The sequence below is a fragment of the Frankliniella occidentalis genome, unplaced genomic scaffold (assembly GCF_000697945.3).
Source record: "Frankliniella occidentalis isolate FOCC.00 unplaced genomic scaffold, Focc_3.1 Scaffold127, whole genome shotgun sequence".
NCBI lineage: Eukaryota > Metazoa > Arthropoda > Insecta > Thysanoptera > Thripidae > Frankliniella > Frankliniella occidentalis.
Genome location: NW_026267254.1, coordinates 4,946 through 23,020, shown reverse-complemented (window position 1 = coordinate 23,020; position 18,075 = coordinate 4,946). Strand labels below are relative to the sequence as shown.

Here is an 18,075-nt window from a genome sequence, read left to right as displayed (position 1 = left end):
TCCACTGATGAATGCCACGTAGTTTTCATAGTGCACACGCATTGTTTGGGCATGGTGCTGCTGAACTCGGAGAGGAGCAGGGTGGAGTGGGCTTATGATGTTGCGCCATGCGTCAAAGCGTAGCCTCTCGCCACCCTTATTAACAAAGATTAAACTATCATTTCTCCTTTCAGGTACAACGACCTGCTGGATGCCGACGCGGATTCCCGGCTGCTCGACGACGACCAGGTGGAGCTGGACGAGGATTCGCCGTTCCGCCGTAACATGCGGGGCCGCCTCGTCCCCGCCGGGGAGATGCCCGAGTCCATCGCCAACCTCGACCTGCGCGGCGTCCGCCTGCCGGACGGCTCGCGCCTCCGGACCCGGATCTCACCCCGGCTACGCCGCAAGCTGCAGCACTTCCTGTGGGCCTACACGGCCTGCCCCGTGCAGCGGCGCTGGCGGGACCTGGGCGTGCGCTTCTGGCCGCGCTGGCTGCGGGAGGGCCACTGCCCGCCCTCGCCGTGCTCCATCCCGCCCGGCATGCGCTGCAAGCCCGCCGCCACCCGTCACCAGGCCCTGCTGCGCTGGCACTGCCGGCCGCTGCCCACCCTCGTGCTGCAGCACGGCCTCGGCCAGCACGGCCTCGGCCAGCACGGCCTCGGCCAGCACGGCCTCGGCCAGCACGGCCTCGGCCAGCACGGCCTCGGCCAGCACGGCCAGCGCGGCCTTGGGGACGAGCGGCAGGAGCAGCAGGCGCCCGGGCACGCCCTAGAACAAACGGCCACCCGGCACTGCACCTGGATCAAGGTGGAGTACCCCATCATCACCGAGTGCTCCTGTGGCTGCGCTGAGGACCGCTACTCGTAGCATCCCCGTGCCGTCTGGCCATCGCAGGGACAGTTCCTCGACCACCCCAGGATGCTGTTGGTGCCGTTGGCGGCCAGCGAAGACCGCAGGAGCCGTGGCGGGCTCATCAGCCAGACGTCTGCCAGTGCCAGGAAGAACGTTCTCACCTTCCCTCAAATCGGCCAACGAGGAAACTCCTCCGCTGTACCGTTATGACTGCCAATGGTTCTTTGACCCACGCCTCGGCGAGGCACTTCCCTACGTGGGCCGGTGCAGCAGTGATGAGGATAGTAGGTTTGTTTGTCTCTCTTGCATTTCAAGCGGGAAATACTCGTCAGAGGTACTCATTCAAAAGACGGAAACAGACGCTGGAGGCAGATTACAAGGAATGCCTAGCAGCAAGCGTTACCTGATTAACTGAGGGTGAAAAAGATATGCAGGCCTGTATTTTTATTTAAATAAAATTGGTGCGCCTGACATGAGTGAGAGTTAATGTGCATGTGTGTGTGTGTGTGTGTGTGTGTGAATAAGTATATCGTATCATTGCAAGTCACAAACAAATGTATTTATAGTCCTGTCTTGTTCCATTAATGAATGCAACATTTGTGACAGAGCCAAACATTCCTTTATTAGTATTAAGATTTGATGTACAGTTAGCTTTAAATATAGATAACAGTTCTTTTCTATTTATTGTCATCATCAAAAGATGCGATTTTCTCTATAAATGCTTACTCTTTGTTTCATTTAGAATTTTGATTCCTGATGACATTGACTGATTTGTATTGTGGCAGACTGGGTGGGAAAAGATGTGATGCTCTTTTTGTTTAAGAATGAAGACAAAAAGTGATAAATTAATACTAATGTTAATTATATAACAAGGTCTGATTTTGTATTGACACTGAAGGCATGAGCATAGTAAGAGATATCAGGATTCTCTTAATGTTGAAATATTCCTTACAACTTGTTTTGTGCATTGTACACGCCAAAAATTGAACTTTTAAGTCATACACCTCAGTTCTGGAAAATATTTTTGAAACTAGTGAGACCAAAATGCAAGGAAAAGTAAGATGCAACCTAGATTGCACTATAAATAAAATCTGAAAGACAAATGCTGTGTGTATCTATACCCGTCTGAATTTCAAGGTTTAATACATCTAAAATGTTAACAACCCCTACAACCGACATGATCCTACAACCTACTGTCTAGCATTTGACATTTTCTTCAATGTTCCAGTCACATTGAGAACTAAATGTAGAAAAATGTCATCACGGCGTCGATTTCGATACTTCTGAATTCCTAACAGCATAAATTATTTTCAAATATGTGGAAAACTAAGTGTGAAGTTTCTCATCGGAATTTTATAAATATTTCAAACTCATGACTGCAGCAAAACCTAGCGGAAATCACAATTTGTCCCCTGCTGACTTGCGAGTAGGCACGCCCGTCGCACCCGTACTCGGAGCCGGCTGTCTACCTCAGCCCCTGCCACGCCTGTAACGTCCCGTTCGCGCTTTCCCGCCCCTCGGCAATGCATTGCGCACATCTTAGACCCACATTAATTTGGTTTGGTGAATGCTTTTGATGTCTCGTTACAACACGTGGATGGCTCCATTCAATCAAATTAATATTTTCTTCTGAGCATGTGAAAATGTAGGCGAGGACATCTGTTCCTGGGGCAATGGTATCTATGATCCAACTTGACTTAGATAAAATTATCCAATTTATTACACAGATATTTACAAAGAAATTAGCCCACATTACATAACATGTTGATTTTAGTAAAATAAAAATTTTAAATATATATATTTACAAGATTATCCATTAATAAAATACACACAGGTAACTTCAGTTATTACCAGAGAGCGGCTTCCGCGGCGGATGCAGTTTGGAACGGAATTTCTTCTCTACAATTTCTGTTGAGTTCTCTTTGTTGGCCTGAAATAGAGAACGAGTAAAAACAGTGTATTTGAAAGCAGCAGACAGGACAATCATTGAATATTACACACTAGCAGTAAGAAACTACTTACCATGACCTCACCATCAATGAGGCTTACATCTGTATCAGTGTCTGAAATATTGCTGTCTGACTTTTCAGGACTCTGAAAAAATGTAGAATTATACATAAAAATAATGAAGGAATTGACAACATAAAAAGAGAGAGAAGGAAAACAAAAAAATAATTTTGTCGTAAAAATAGAACTTAATTACAGAGATTATTTTAATGTTGGGGTAACACTTCTATCTTAGTACAATTGGCTGTAAGAGAACAAGTATTGATCAAAGTGCATTCTAAACCTCAACATGTCGTGTTGATGGGTATGTGCAATGAGGACAAGTCAAGAGGGTTCATTTGGGTAGAAAGTACAGGGAAGATATGGTCATGTGAGGCGCACGCGGTGCAGTCAAGGGGGCGGGGCCAGCCCGTAGCCCGCACTCTTATACAGGCCCCGTCAATGGGGCCCAAAGCAGGGGCCGAGCTGAGATATGCTACACTGAGGACGAAAACCTTCAAAGAGTTCTTTACAATTAAATGTGAAAAAAGTGTTCATGGTTAAAACAGTACCCAAGGTTCTGCAAAATTTGTTAAGAGTTCTCAAACTAATTAATAATGTTAAAACTAAAATAAAGTTCATTGTTGAAATTACAGCCAACCCTTCCAGTTTATGATAGTTTAAGTTTCATGGATGTAAGTGTTGTGTGTTCTGAGATGAAAGTGAACATCTTGAGCATTACACTGTACTGAGAACAATACTCGCTCTTCTTACCACCAAGTCTACACCTAGAATGGTTGGCTGGAATGGTTAAGACAGAAGAAAAAGGCACTTGCCTTGCCCAACTTACCATCTTAGACAGGATACGATACTTGCTTCTCATACGTGAGAGAATTTTTTCATGAGGAGATGTTGCAGCCAGGTTACGAGGTATGCGTAATTCAGAGCGTAAAGGTGTTTTACCTGGAAATAAAAATGAATTTAAATATTTTATAGGGGTTTTTAGTGTACAATAAAACTTGTTTAATAGATATGAAATGAGAGCAAACCTGTAGGGGTAGCTGGCTTTGCTCCAAATCTCTCAACATGCTCAAGAGCTTCTTCATATTCATTCACTTTCACAGAAAGTTCAGTTTCAAGCTCACACAACATGCGACGCATGTCTGCAGTACTGCTCTTAACCCCCATGTTCAAATTTTCAAGAGAAGATACTTGATGGGAAATGTGATTTTGAATATCTTGTTCAGATGAGATAACCATGTCTCCAATAGTCTGAAAAATATTAAATTACTTGTTAAGTACATATATAATACGAAAAAGAGATCTATCTTTTAAATGAACCTTTTTACCTTTGTAATGATATTGCTGGATGACTCAAATTCACTGTAACTTTGAATGTGTTTGAGGAAATGGTCTTCAACATTTCTTTTGAACTCCTCTGCTGAAGTTTCCAGACTTTTAACTTGTTCTGACACAATATCCATCTTCACAAATTCAGGGCTCAATTCAATCTAGTGGGCAAAGGCAGAGTTGAGAAAAAAAGTTTTGGAAAAAAAAAAAATTAAGAAAAAAATACATTTGTAAATGTCCTAAAACTAAAACTTGAACAGTAAGAGCTAAAAATTGTTCATTAGATTATACATTGCATGTTTTAGCCTTGTTAAACAACTGTGTCACAAATCAGAATAATACTAATAATTTCATGAAAGACATTTGTTTTAGACATACCATAGTTACTTCTTCAGTCAAATGTTCAGGTATTATGTCTAATGTTTCAATCAGCTTTGAGTGAGCAGCCTCCTTTTGCACCTTTCCAAATTCCAGGCCTGATTTCCACAGAGTGTGTACTTCGCTCATTTTAGTTTTCAAAGTAGCAACATTATTTTCAACAAGATTAGAATTTTTTTCAACTAGAGCTACTTCAGTTTCATCCAAAGATTCTAATTCTCCGAGTATCTGTGAGAGTTTGTTGAATTTCTCCTCCTTTTCCTGCAAATTATAACAGATAGAATAATTAGTTAAAATGAGGTGGCAAAAGCAACAGAACAGTGTATCATTTCCCCCCCAAATTCCCTGTTTACTTCTTATACATGTGTGTTTAAGAATAATCTTTCAGTCAGACACATCAGAAAAGAACAAAGGATATTGTACCTGTTGAATTTTCAAATAAGACTCATAAAATTCCTTTTGTACAGTATTCACTAATGTCTCTTTTGAAGAATCCACATTTTCACAAATTGGAAGCAGAATACTTTCAGAGTGAGTCTGGCTTTCATCATCCCAATCACATAGAACTTCTCTCACATTTTCTAAGTCAATTGACAATTTTAATTTTGTTCTATCTGCTGTGCGTTGTAATTTATCATAGATGCAATTGTTGAAGGTAGTGGCTTCAGCAAGCTGTAAAAACAAACAACACAAATGTTTTAGTATTTATCAATTTGAAACTGACATTTTTGATCCAGAGGCTATACAGGTCATTATAATTTTAAATGTTACAAAACATGCCGAAAGATTTACTTACACTTTTCCTTAACTCATCATTAACTTCTGATTTAACAGTCAAAAAGTTACTTTGTGAGAGTTCAAGACCATCCAACAACTGCACATCATTGCTGATCACATCATTCAGTTTAGAACTCAGTAACATAGTTTCTTGACAAATATTGTCCCATTTACCAAGAGCAGTAATTGTATTATTAGCATGATTTTTAACAACGTTCAATATTTCTGTTGAAGTAGATGACAAACTAGTAACTTCATTAGCAAGAGAAGAGACTTTAGAATCAAGAAGAGATTTGCTCTCATCAATTCTGAAACAAAAATATATGAATCAAATTCAGGCAAATGTACAAAATTAAGATATGCAGCTGCAGGATTAACATACAAGTCATTGTTTTTCCTGCTAAATTCTTGAATGGAAGATTCATTGCGCTGAGATGCGATACGAGTCCGATCTACTTTGTCAAACAAAAGTGCAGCATTATGAGAGTAGTCAAGAGATGTCTTGTGAAGGGTGTCGGCCTGAGCTGTTAGATGCTGTAGAGTTTCCATATGACACATCAAGAGATAATCTTTCTCTGCGGTATCCCTTACGATATCATTAGTTTCAGTTCTTAATTCTGACAAGACTTTTATCTGTTCATCTCTAACCACAGAGCGCTCCTGAACTTCCGCTTTCACTGCTTCAACTTCAGATACCAGCTCATCTAAAAGCAACTGAACAGAAAATGTGATTGGTTGTCAAACCATATAGCATAAAAAGAAACACAAAATTAGTTTTGTCTTAAATTACCTTTTTCTTTTCATATTCTTCAGTTATGACTGTCATTTCTTGCTCCTTGGCTTTAATTTCTGTCTGGAGTTGCTCTGCTATGAGGATCATGTTATCATATTCGGCTTGATCCAAATAGACCCCAGTGCGTTGCTGTGTTGCCTCCAAATCACGTTGCAGTCTTTCAATTTCTTCAGAGTACTCCTTTAACATCGTTTTCTTGCATAGCCTTTGATTAATTTCTGGTTTGTTCTGAATGTTTTTAGCTCGATGAGCGTAATCAAGGGTGCTGAGGGTTTCTTCAAGATTGCAGGAAGATGGAGACACTGTTGCAATAATAGAAGTTTTGGTGCGACCTCCAAGTGACTCTTGAAGAATACGTGTAAGCTTAGACTCCCTAGAAAGTAAAGGAAGTTAATTATTCCCAAACTATCACTAGTGCCAATAGTAAAAAAATATCAATAATAAAATGCTTCAAACCTGTATGGTATGTGAGGAGAGTGATCAACCAGTGCAGTAATAACACGACCTAAAGTAAGAAGTGACTGATTGATATTTCCTGCTTCCCTGGCACGTTTGTCCATGGCCCCTGATCTGCCTATATTTTCAGAACCAGCAAGGTCAACAAGATTCATTTTCCCTGTGCGCATGAATTCCTCTCCGTCATTGGCTGATTCTCTAATATGTACAGTGACAGAGAAAACTGTGTGAGAACGACTCGAATGAGCGTTCATTAAAGTGGCAGCGGTCTGTCTTTTGAGAGAGCCCTTTTCAAGAATTTGGTAAACATCTGCCTTTGACTGAACAGAAACTTCTTCTAAACCATGTACAATGACAGCACCTTTTTTGTTACCATCTTCAAATATCCTACAAAATTAGATTTGATGAAATAAAAATGCCACACATGTTACACTGCCACTTAACAGATCTCATGTTTCAAACCTTAATTTTGTTGTGTCCTCCGCTGGTGACAAGAGATCAAAAAGCTCTTCATTATATAGCTCTAGAAAACTAACTTTCACGCAGAAATCCACTTGCAGAAGTCGCAGTTCATCAAAGAGCTGGCTTAAGGTGCGAGGCACAATGCCAGCAAGTGGATCATTTTCCCAAGACACAGTGCTTGAATTTGGAGATCTCTCACCCTCCATGGTAAAGGTTTTTCCGGTCCCGGTTTGTCCATAAGCAAACACTGTACAGTTGTAACCACTGAGAACTTCGTCAATAAGTGGTGCAACCACTGCCCGATAGACATCAATCTGTTAAGATGAAAAGTTAATAAAAAATAAGACATCAAACAATAGTGGGCAGTAAGATAGAAAGTGAAAACTTGAAAAATAGTAATGATAATATATTTCAGGAAAATCATTACATTGAAACAAACTTACTTGTGCTGAGTTCGGTCCAAATACATTGTTGAAAGTAAACTTTTTGTAGGCATTACTTTGCTTGCTATCTTTCACTGAGATTTCTGTATCAGACTTAACTTCTACAACGGACCTGGACTTTGTCTCATTGGCATTGGTGGGTCTGACATCAAGAAAAACATATTAAAAATATAAGTTACAGGTACAATTTGAATGAAAACAACACTATAAACATGCTCTCAGATTAACAGCTGACTTACCTCACTCTCACAAACACTTGAATATTTTGGTTGCTATCTTTCGATTTGGAGGACATATTGAAAAGAAACAGGTCCAAAAGCAGTGCTCAAATTCAATAAATGTTTCATTCAATCACAGAAGCAATAAATATATCGTCACAGAAGACAAACCCTCACATCAAACCGACAACCAACAGCCCAACAGGCTAACGGGCTTTTTGAATTTACATGTGTACCAAGCGTACGACAAAAAACACGTTAAGGCAGTTAAAAGCTAGTGCCTCATAAACTCTTCACATATTTATTATTTTATTATTATTTTATCATTCATTGATAATTCTTTAAGTTTTGTGTCCTTCTTGCTACCGAAAATCAACTTCCTTCGACGTGGATCTTCGTATACTCAATGGTTGGCATGACACCATTTCAAAAACAAAACAAGAAGAAGAAGTACCAAAACATGATTGCTTTTCGTGACGATAGGCGACGTTTCTGCTGAAGGAGTCAGTTTTTGTTTGGGCGTTGTCAACAAATCTAAATCGACGAGGCTGCATTACTGAATATATCGGAAGCGGTCTAAAAGACCCTCCCGTGATCATGGCCGCGCCGCCGCCGCCGGGTCTGGCTAGCCGCAACAAGAAGCATTTTCTGGGAGTACCTGCACCACTAGGTTATGTTGCTGGTGTCGGCCGAGGTGCGACTGGTTTCACTACTCGTTCTGATATCGGTCCCGCTAGGGATGCCAACGACGTTTCCGACGACAGGCACGCCCCTCCAGTCAAACGCCGAAAGAAAGACGAGGAGGAAGACGAAGATGAGGACCTCAACGATTCGAACTATGACGAGTTCTCTGGGTACGGCGGGTCTCTGTTTAGCAAGGACCCTTATGATAAGGATGATGAGGAGGCTGACTTGATCTACGAGGCCATTGACAAGCGCATGGACGAGAAACGGAAGGAATATCGTGAGAAGAGGCTGAGGGAGGAGCTTGAGAGGTACCGTCAGGAAAGACCAAAGATCCAGCAACAGTTCAGTGACCTCAAGAGAGACCTCATCACTGTCGATGAAGATGAATGGAGGAACATCCCTGAAGTTGGTGATGCCAGAAATAGAAAGCAGCGTAATCCAAGAGCTGAAAAGTTTACACCTTTGCCAGACTCTGTGCTCTCTCGCAACCTTGGAGGCGAATCAGCAACTTCCCTAGATCCTTCAAGTGGACTTGCAAGCGCCATACCAGGTGTAGCCACTCCTGGTATGCTTACTCCCACTGGTGATCTTGACTTAAGAAAAATGGGCCAAGCCCGTAACACACTCATGAATGTCAAGCTGAATCAAGTTTCTGATTCTGTGGAGGGACAAACCGTTGTTGACCCCAAAGGGTACCTCACAGATTTGCAAAGTATGATTCCCACATATGGTGGTGATATTAATGATATCAAGAAAGCCAGGCTGCTGCTGAAATCTGTGCGCGAAACTAACCCCAACCACCCTCCAGCATGGATTGCTTCAGCTCGACTCGAGGAGGTCACTGGTAAAGTTCAAGCTGCTCGTAACCTCATCATGAAGGGGTGTGAGGTGAACCAGAAGTCAGAAGACTTATGGTTGGAAGCAGCACGACTTCAGCCCCCAGACACTGCCCGTGCTGTAATTGCTCAGGCTGTTCGTCATATTCCAACTTCTGTAAGAATATGGATTAAAGCTGCCGCACTTGAGACAGAGACAAAAGCAAAAAGAAGAGTTTACCGTAAAGCTCTCGAGCACATTCCTAATTCTGTACGTCTATGGAAGGCGGCAGTTGAGCTGGAAGAACCTGAAGATGCTCGCATTCTTTTAAGTCGAGCAGTTGAATGTTGTCCCACAAGTGTGGATCTGTGGCTAGCCTTAGCAAGACTTGAAACTTATGAAAATGCTCGAAAGGTACGTGTTTACTTCTGAATCTATTTTGTTATTTTATTTTACACTGTTTACCCTGCTTTAATAATAATTTTGTCTTCCTAAGGTACTTAACAAAGCCCGCGAGAATATACCTACTGATCGCCAAATTTGGACAACTGCTGCAAAACTTGAAGAGGCTAATGGAAATGACCACATGGTAGACAAGATCATAGAAAGAGCAATTAACTCCCTCAGTATGAATGGTGTAGAAATCAATCGAGAGCACTGGTTCAAAGAAGCTGTTGAGGCAGAGAAAGCTGGTTCTGTGCATACATGCCAAGCTCTTGTTAAAGCTGTTATTAATCAAGGTGTAGAGGAAGAAGATAGAAAACACACATGGACAGAGGATGCAGATAGTTGTGCTAGTCAAGGAGCATATGAATGTGCTCGTGCTGTGTATGCTCATGCATTAAGTGCATTCCCAAGTAAAAAATCAATTTGGTTACGTGCGGCTTACTTTGAGAAAAGCCACGGAACGCGCGAATCTTTGGAAGCTCTGCTTCAAAGAGCAGTTGCTCACTGTCCTAACTCTGAAGTAAGTTCTTCTCTGTTTGAAAAAAAGTTTGGTTGACTATATTTTACATTTTCTAAAATACTATATCCTTACCTATTTTCAGGTATTATGGCTCATGGGAGCCAAATCTCGCTGGCTTGCTGGAGATGTGCCAGGAGCTCGAGGTATCTTATCTCTGGCCTTCCAAGCCAATCCTAATTCGGAGGAGATCTGGTTGGCTGCTGTTAAGTTGGAGTCTGAAAATAATGAGTTTGAAAGAGCACGTCGTCTCCTGGCCAAAGCCAGGGCATCTGCTCCAACCCCAAGAGTTATGATGAAGTCTGCAAAGTTAGAATGGTGTCTGGATAATGTTGATGAAGCTTTGAAGTTGCTGTCTGAAGCCATACAGGTAAATTCGTGTTTTCCTAATTCTGTCAATGTATGAAGCAAACATGAGATTTACATATTTCTCTCTTTCTCTCTCTCTCCCTTTTTTTAATTTTTTTTTTCTTTCGCTATTCATACAATTTTATTTTTTTCTTTTTAATTTAAACTTTTCAAACAATTTTTTTTTCTCTGGTTGCCAGGTTGTTCCTGATTTCCCAAAACTATGGTTGATGAAAGGACAGATTGAAGTTCAGAAGAATCAAAAGGATGCTGCTAGAGAAACTTACAATACTGGTCTAAAGAAAGTTCCTGCTGGGCAGTCAGTTGCTTTGTGGTTACTACTAGCACGCTTAGAGGAAAGTTCTGGCCTTCTCACTAAAGCACGATCTGTTTTGGAAAAGGGTAGACTAAAGAATCCCAAAAATCCTCAACTGTGGCTTGAAGCTATTCGAGTTGAATTTCGTGGTGGTCTTAAAGACATTGCCAATACGCTGATGGCCAAGGCCTTACAGGTAATGGATACATTGTGATATATTATGATCATTGTAATCACCAGTCCTGTCCTGTATTAATCAGTTCTCCTTTTTTTTCTAGGAATGCCCGAATGCTGGAATATTATGGGCGGAGGCAATATTTCTAGAACCTCGTGCTCAGCGTAAAACAAAAAGTGTGGATGCTTTGAAAAGATGTGAGCATGACCCGAATGTTTTGTTGGCTGTTTCAAAATTGTTTTGGTGTGAGAGGAAGAATCAGAAGTGCAGGGACTGGTTTAACAGGACAGTAAAGATTGAGCCTGATCTTGGGGATGCTTGGGCTTACTTTTACAAATTTGAATTACTGAATGGAACTGAAGAGACTCAAGAGGATGTGAGAAAAAGATGTATAGCTGCTGAACCCCACCATGGAGAAGCTTGGTGTGCAGTTTCTAAAGACATTAAGAATTGGAAAATGTCAACTGAAGAAGTTCTTTCAAAATGTGCAAGAGATTTGCCAATTCCCATATAGATCAGGCTTAGCTAAACTGATCAGTCGATATTGTTTTAATGGGAATTTTGTTGCTTCTTTTCCTTGTGATGAAATTGATGAAATTGTTGTACCGGTCACACAGATCCAACGATGCAAAGAAGCAGGTGGCTTTAAAACTCCTAAATACCATTATTTAGGTCCATTGCTTTGTGTAAATAAGCATTACTCAGTTGGGTAACACAATATTATTGTTCTACATATAACATGAAGATACATTTACATTGTATATTGTCTATCAAACAAAATTGGTCTTTCTGTTACATATGCACTAAGAACTATATAGTTTCAAGAAAATGTTAGAGAATCAAAATACAGTACATGATACTACTAAACTACAAGCAAATTTTATCAGTCTTCAACCCTGGGTAATCTCACTCTTTTTTCTGATTTCAGGAAAATCAGTTTAAAGAGATTTATAAAAAGATGTGGTTTGCATGCTGGCAGTGTTTAATATGCAGGTTAGGCTCACAGGTATTTATCCTTTCAATTGTACCGTAGTACAAGTTTACAGCATTTTTAGAAGAACAACATCAACCAATGACCCTGCTGGTAAAATGCAGAATTGGTCTGAGGATGGCAGAATAATGAAGCAGTTAGAACTTAAAAAGCTCAATAGCCTGCTGCTCAGCTGATTTCCTGAAATTGAAAATTAAAAAAAATAAAGTAACTGAATGGTACAGAACACGTCTTAATCTATAAAAGACAAAGAGGTGTGTTACCTGTACTAATCACTGTAGGTATAGCTTCTCCAGGAACCCATTTTAAAACAGCTCTATGATATTCTGGGCGTGGATCTAAATGGAGCTCCTCAGTGATCTAGACAAAACAGTGATAAATAGTAAATAGTATTTATTTTTACCAAGTACGATATTAAAATGTATGTATGTGGAATGCTATAAAAGACTTGTACCGTAGCTTTGATGGTTGGTGGCATTGGGTTGGAATATCCACATATTTTTCTCAATGCTGGCAGCACAAATAGGTGACTTGTCACAGTTGCAGAGACAGGATTTCCAGGTAAACCAAAAACCAAGCGTTTTTTACCCGAATAGTCACAAGTTGCGAATGTAGTGGGTTTCCTGGCAAATTGTAACAATTAATAGCTTTTAAAAGCCAAAGAGTTCATAAAGTAAGACAAGTTGATGGTATTTTCATTACCCTGGCTTCATGTTGATTCGTCCAAAATGTAGTGTTGCATTCAAATCAGTTGTCAAGATATTTTTCAGTAGATCTCTTTCTCCCATAGACACACCACCAGTTGTGACAACTACATCAGCATACGCCAAACTTTTCTGTAGTGCATCTAATAGTGCTTGCGGTCTGTAAAAATAATCATATACCAATAATAGCAATGTAAAGTACCACTTAATCAGGGTTTCTGGGTGGAAGAAAATACACACTCATCAGGAGCAATGCCCATGTCCACAGCAGAGAATCCGTGTTGTTGAAGCAGGGCCAGGAGAGTGGTTTTGTTGGAGTCCCTAATGTGACCAGCCTTCAGAGGCTCCCCCTCTTTGGGATCTTGGAGTTCATTGCCAGTTGAAAGTACAGCAACTTTAGGCGACCTATTAAAATACCGGGTATTAATTTATTATATTGGTGCAATTATGAACTCAGATATTTTTCTCATACATATGTATGAAGATGATTTACCTGTAGACCAAAACTGATGTCACTCCTACAGTAGCCAGTAGTCCAAGCTCAGCTGGTCCCAAAACGCTTCCTGAAGCCAGAACCAACTGTCCTTCTTGTATATCACTACCTACTGGTCTGTTCCAATTTAATTTAAGAGGTGACAATGTGATGAGTTAAAACAGTTACGTGGGAGAAAGAAATTACCCTGTATAATTACCTGATATCCTCTCCAACTTTAGGAATTTTCATTATGTTTATCTCCAGCTCTTCAGTGTTATCAGCTGACGCATGTACCAAATGAGTGTCTTCCACCTGGACCACACTGTCCGCTCCAGGTGGCACCGCGGCTCCGGTTGTGATACGAACACACTGATTGCTCTGCAGAGGAACCCCACCCGGCTGCCAAACAGATTTATGGAAAACTCAGGCATGACTGAAAATTGGAACATTTACTAAAGCTCATATCAGTGTGTTGTCAAACTTACCACTTGTCCGGCCGCTGATGAACCAAGAACTGCTCTCTTACCAGAACCGTCTGCAGCTATAACAGCATATCCATCCTTGATTGAGGCAGGAAATGGTGGTAGAGGGTCTTTAGCATAAACGTCTTGAGCAAGGACCTGTCCTAGTGCTTCCCTGAGGATGAGACATTAGACAATTCAGATTAATTCAAAATGGATTCTAGTACAAAACAACACTATACCTTTGCTAGATCTGTATCCTTCTCATTTAAGTCAGTAATCAGATCAAGAATGACACACACCATAATGCTGAGTCAACATCATACCTGAAGTACAATTTTTCTGTTCCAAGCAAACTTGCAGCACTTAGAACCTTGAGTTGAGCTACTGCTACATCCATCATTGGGTAGGGTGAGTGCCGTGACCGTTCAGCAATCTTATGAGCGTCAACCTATATTTTAGCCAATTTAAAGTCAAACGAGTAGATATTAGTAGTGCACTAAACCACATATGTAGTTATCTTCCTTAGTAGTACTAATTACTAGACTTAAACTTACTTTACTTTCTAGGTGGTTGTTCTCGTGAAGGTGACGGTGGTGCTTGTGGTGGTGGTGATGCTGGTGGTGGTGATCATGTTTTCCACAGCCACTTTGTGAATGCTGGTTTGGCTTGCTAACAGTTTTTATTTGTGGTTCAGATGATTGTATCAGTTTATGAGTGGCACCCACTTCCAAAGAATTATCAGACAGAAGTGCCACTGCATGTGTTAAGCAGGGACTAATAGAACTCAGGCATTCTGCTGCCCCTTTTAAGCTACCTGGTAGATTAATGATTAAGGTTCTGTCTCTAATTCCGCTTATAGACCTACAAAAAAATTAAAACTTTAAAATGTAGATAATATTATAAGCTACTACTTCTTGTAGATTTCGGTTTTACATTCTTTACTTACCTGGACAGCATGGCATGGGGAAATGCCACTTCCAAACTGTACTTCATCATTGCCATCGAAATAGCTGGAGTTTCTTTTAAAATTATTTGTCGTGTAGCCTCAGGTGTCACATCTCGTGGGGCAAACCCAGTTCCACCGGTAGTGAGAATCACATTGATCCCTTGATTGCACCATGCCAATAATTTTGCCTAGTTAGGATATATTATTTTAAATACCCTCATGAAATTACCTTGGTGAGTATTAATTCATACTAATAAAAGAAATCCTCACTTGAATGTCTGCCACTTCATCAGGTACACAAGCCATCTCGGTGACACTTGCATTGGGAATAAGAGATCCATCTTCGACTAGGAGCTTCAAGTTTGGTCCACTTTTATCAACCGCTTGTCCATTAGAACATCTATCACTAACTGTAATAAGGCAAAGGAGCATTTATTAATGTAGCATCCAATGTGCTAAACGATCCAGTCTCATATGAAGGAATAGTGCATTATGCCATTCCCTCATCTGAGTCCTGCAACAGGTTAGGTGAGGCGAGACCGAACTATACACACCTGTCAGTACAGCGAAACTGATAGTCGAAGACATGGCGAGTCCTGAATCCCTTCGAGCCCTTTACTCCTTATCACCGTCGGAGGCGGAGTAAAGTTATCTTTTGCGTAACGTCCGGTGGGACCACCCCTCTAAACTGTGTTATGTAAACAATGACCACCTTTCAAACTTCAAATTCTGATGAAAACAATTAGCAAATGATTGAAATTTGTACTTATACGTGCCTGGAAGAAGGTAAGAGATCTTCACTGAGGGGGCTTTTCGTCTGACGTCATGTGATTCACACAATAGTGTCAAAATTTGACCTCACAAGCCACAGCTGGGCGACCGTACATCCCGCTTGCCCTGCCCTCCCTGCTTGGTGCCTGGCCTGTTGCGTCGTCTGCAGGACTGGGGGCCGGCCAAAACAAACAACAGATCCAACACTCCGAAGGCGTAGGTTGTGCCAGATATCTTCTAGAGCGAATCCGAATTCATACGAACTGCTGTAGCGTCAATTGTCTAAGCTTTTGGACTGAGGGTTAAGACCTGTTCCACCAAATCGGAGTGGCGCTGGCGGCGCGCCGTTGGCCAGACTGAATTGAATTCCAGCGCGAATAGCCTCCCCTGTTAAAAAGGCGCGCATGTGAGGTCCAGGTACAGACTTGAGAAAAGGGTACAGAGGTACAGGACCACTTGGGTCCAAGCAGGCCGTCCAGGCCCATTTTTTAGCTCGAATTGAGCAGCCAGAACTCAGCGCAGCGTGCGTCCTAAACATGAGACGATCATCTTTACTGGGTGAAACCGTCAACACACAAAATTGTTGTAAACTTTTTATACGAAGCTTATTCAAAATGTACCTGCCCAGGTAGCAGAGCCACACCTTGAAGGCGCATTGATGCGCCTAAAATGAGCTTAAAATAATCTTAAAATGCGCAAGAAATGCAGGCCTTCTTAGATTTTCGAATACACAATCATGAAGAAATTGTTCATATTTGTGCAAAATTTGTCCGTAACTGCGTATTATAAAGAGGATGTCGATTTTTTTTTTAAATTAAAAAATTCACAACCATTTAGTGTGTTAACTTATTCTGAGGGCCCCTCGCGAGTCGGCAACCCGCACGCACGCTTTGACTGAAGTTACGCATCATGCACAACTGCAGAACCGTTCTGCACTTAGATTTGCAAGAGCAATGGTACAGCTCAGTCCTCACCGCCCATGAGCACCGCGCAAACTGTGTTACAAACACACACTGCCGCATCTCACAACACCGAGCCACCGACTGGCATGGCGATATGGCGCTGGTGATTGCCATCTGCGCTGCATTGGCTCGCAGGGCTCGCAGGGCTCTATCGGCCGTCACAAAGCAGGACGCACATACGGCCGCGCGAGCCGCGCCGCCGAAGGAGATGTAAGCGTTCCCCTGTCCTCGCCGCGCCTCGCCGTGCGGTGCTGTGCGGTGCGGACACTCCGCAGGTTTCCCAATCGGTTGTCTCGTGCCACGCCGCATTGTCCACCAGAGCTGCAGGCCGAGCGGCGGCGGGGAGACGCGGGGCGGAAAGGGGCCTGTCAGCTGTGTGGTGACACAGTCGACACAATCTTTGTTTGCTTCAGAAACTAGAAATACCAACAAACAAATTTGAGTTGTGTGTGTGTGTGTGTGTGTGTAAGCGCTGCAGGTCAGTCTACAATGAAACGTCCCCCGAGGAGGCCGTTGGGCGTCAAACAACGTTCTCTAGCCCAAAGCCCCCGCACTTCAGGGGTGTGCCGCCGACCACACACGGCTGCTTGGCGGGTCGGCCTACCCAGCGCGACGCAGGCGCTATCGCGGCGTCGCCCAGAGAGAACCGAGTGCATTGTGAGGAGACCATCCTTAAGAGTGGCGCTTCAAAAAGCTGACATATTCGTGCCGTAACACATCAGTTATGCACCAAACTCGGAACCTACCCACCCAACCATGGAAGCACTCATTCTCGCCAAACTTGTGGATCTATTCGTCCTGTCGGGACAGTAATATGACGCGATGTCACTGCCGTAAGTCGTACGGGTGCAGATGAAACCCACCACACGGCAAAGTGTTTTGCGAAAAGAACTCTTGCGCGGCGCGGGCCGAGATCAAGAAGAGCGGGAAGGAGCTGCTAGGCAGGCAGGCGGTCCGCGCGGGGCCCAGGGGGGGAATGTCACGTTGTGAGAAAGCGGGAAGGCGATCGGAAGAGCAGGGGAGGGGAGCGTGCCGGGGCTGGCCGGGGCTGGCCGGGCCACGGGCTATGGGGCCCATGGGGCCGCGCGCAGGCCGCTCCGCCATGGCGCCGCGTAGTACCAGAGCGCGCCTGAGCCCGACCGCTGCGACCGCTCGGGACACCAACCGCCGCCGTCTGGAGCGACGGGACCGACAGGCTCGTAGCCGACAGGCCCCAGGGCAGCGCGCGGCGGCCGTGCGGCGCGGCGGCCCCGCAGCAAGAGAGGAAGCTGCAGACGACCACCACCACCACGGAGGAGGAGGAGGTGGTGGAGGTGGGAGCGGCCCGCGAGTGAGTGTGTGCGAGTGCCGCCGCTCGGGAGCCGGGCCGCGCGGCGGAAGGCGAGGCGAGGCGCAACGAACTCCTCCGGTGCCTCCGGTGTACCAAAACACTCGGCCGCCTCTCGCGACCGCGCTCGCTCCCCCCTGTGATGTGAGCGGGGCCACACCGGCTGCGCACTGCGCCCGCGCCCCCCAGAGGACGACTAACCTCACCTCTCCTCACCGACGCCGCCATGGAGGCCCGCTCGGCAGTCGTCTGCATCCTGGTGCTGCTGGCCGGCGCGGCACAGACCAAACACGAGCAGGCCGGAGGTGAGTGAAATCTGTATTGCATCGCGTTCAAAGTTGGAGACGGGATATTGGCAGTATATCAAGGAGGCGCCGGGTGGTTCGGCGTCGTTCTACGTGATCCTTTTTTAAAAGCGTGGTCTCGTCCAAG

General features: G+C 43.5%; 5 protein-coding genes across 7 annotated transcripts in view; 3 read left to right on the top strand and 2 right to left on the bottom strand.

Moving 5' to 3' along the window:
- LOC113211262 (noggin-like) overlaps window positions 1-1,937 on the top strand; it is a 25,088-nt gene extending 23,151 nt beyond the window's left edge. For all 3 annotated transcript variants that reach the window (XM_052270575.1, XM_052270574.1, XM_052270573.1), the window contains one exon: window positions 174-1,937. In XM_052270575.1, the coding sequence (XP_052126535.1) occupies window positions 174-849 (676 nt within the window). In that variant the 3' untranslated portion in view covers window positions 850-1,937. The remainder of the gene's footprint in view (window positions 1-173) is intronic.
- A 594-nt stretch (window positions 1,938-2,531) lies between these two features.
- Window positions 2,532-7,917, bottom strand: LOC113211261 (kinesin-like protein KIF11-A). Its single transcript, XM_052270572.1, has 14 exons — window positions 7,719-7,917; window positions 7,480-7,621; window positions 7,037-7,350; window positions 6,575-6,961; window positions 6,116-6,491; window positions 5,708-6,039; window positions 5,345-5,633; window positions 4,972-5,220; window positions 4,549-4,809; window positions 4,170-4,331; window positions 3,870-4,092; window positions 3,671-3,783; window positions 2,857-2,928; window positions 2,532-2,764 (listed from the first exon to the last, which is right to left on the bottom strand). Exons 1-14 carry the CDS (start codon window positions 7,772-7,774, stop codon window positions 2,675-2,677), a joined length of 3,066 nt encoding a protein of 1,021 aa, XP_052126532.1. The 5' UTR covers window positions 7,775-7,917; the 3' UTR covers window positions 2,532-2,674.
- A 225-nt stretch (window positions 7,918-8,142) lies between these two features.
- On the top strand, window positions 8,143-11,870 carry LOC113211228 (pre-mRNA-processing factor 6). Its single transcript, XM_026429542.2, has 5 exons — window positions 8,143-9,614; window positions 9,697-10,167; window positions 10,250-10,534; window positions 10,713-11,024; window positions 11,107-11,870. The coding sequence occupies exons 1-5, from the start codon at window positions 8,295-8,297 to the stop codon at window positions 11,515-11,517; spliced, it is 2,799 nt and encodes a 932-aa protein (XP_026285327.1). The 5' UTR covers window positions 8,143-8,294; the 3' UTR covers window positions 11,518-11,870.
- Window positions 11,709-15,667, bottom strand: LOC113211229 (gephyrin). Its single transcript, XM_026429544.2, has 14 exons — window positions 15,360-15,667; window positions 15,138-15,271; window positions 14,854-14,993; window positions 14,584-14,771; window positions 14,192-14,498; window positions 13,961-14,085; window positions 13,659-13,809; window positions 13,391-13,572; window positions 13,192-13,308; window positions 12,939-13,103; window positions 12,697-12,858; window positions 12,449-12,617; window positions 12,258-12,354; window positions 11,709-12,174 (listed from the first exon to the last, which is right to left on the bottom strand). The coding sequence occupies exons 2-14, from the start codon at window positions 15,169-15,171 to the stop codon at window positions 12,044-12,046; spliced, it is 1,968 nt and encodes a 655-aa protein (XP_026285329.1). The 5' UTR covers window positions 15,172-15,271; window positions 15,360-15,667; the 3' UTR covers window positions 11,709-12,043.
- A 1,983-nt stretch (window positions 15,668-17,650) lies between these two features.
- Window positions 17,651-17,952, top strand: LOC113211248 (uncharacterized; the record flags this gene model as incomplete). Its single annotated transcript, XM_052270585.1, is given in 1 exon segment — window positions 17,651-17,952. A coding segment is annotated over 1 exon segment (83 nt), but the record flags the coding sequence as incomplete, so codon positions are not given.
- Window positions 17,953-18,075: the final 123 nt, after the last annotated feature.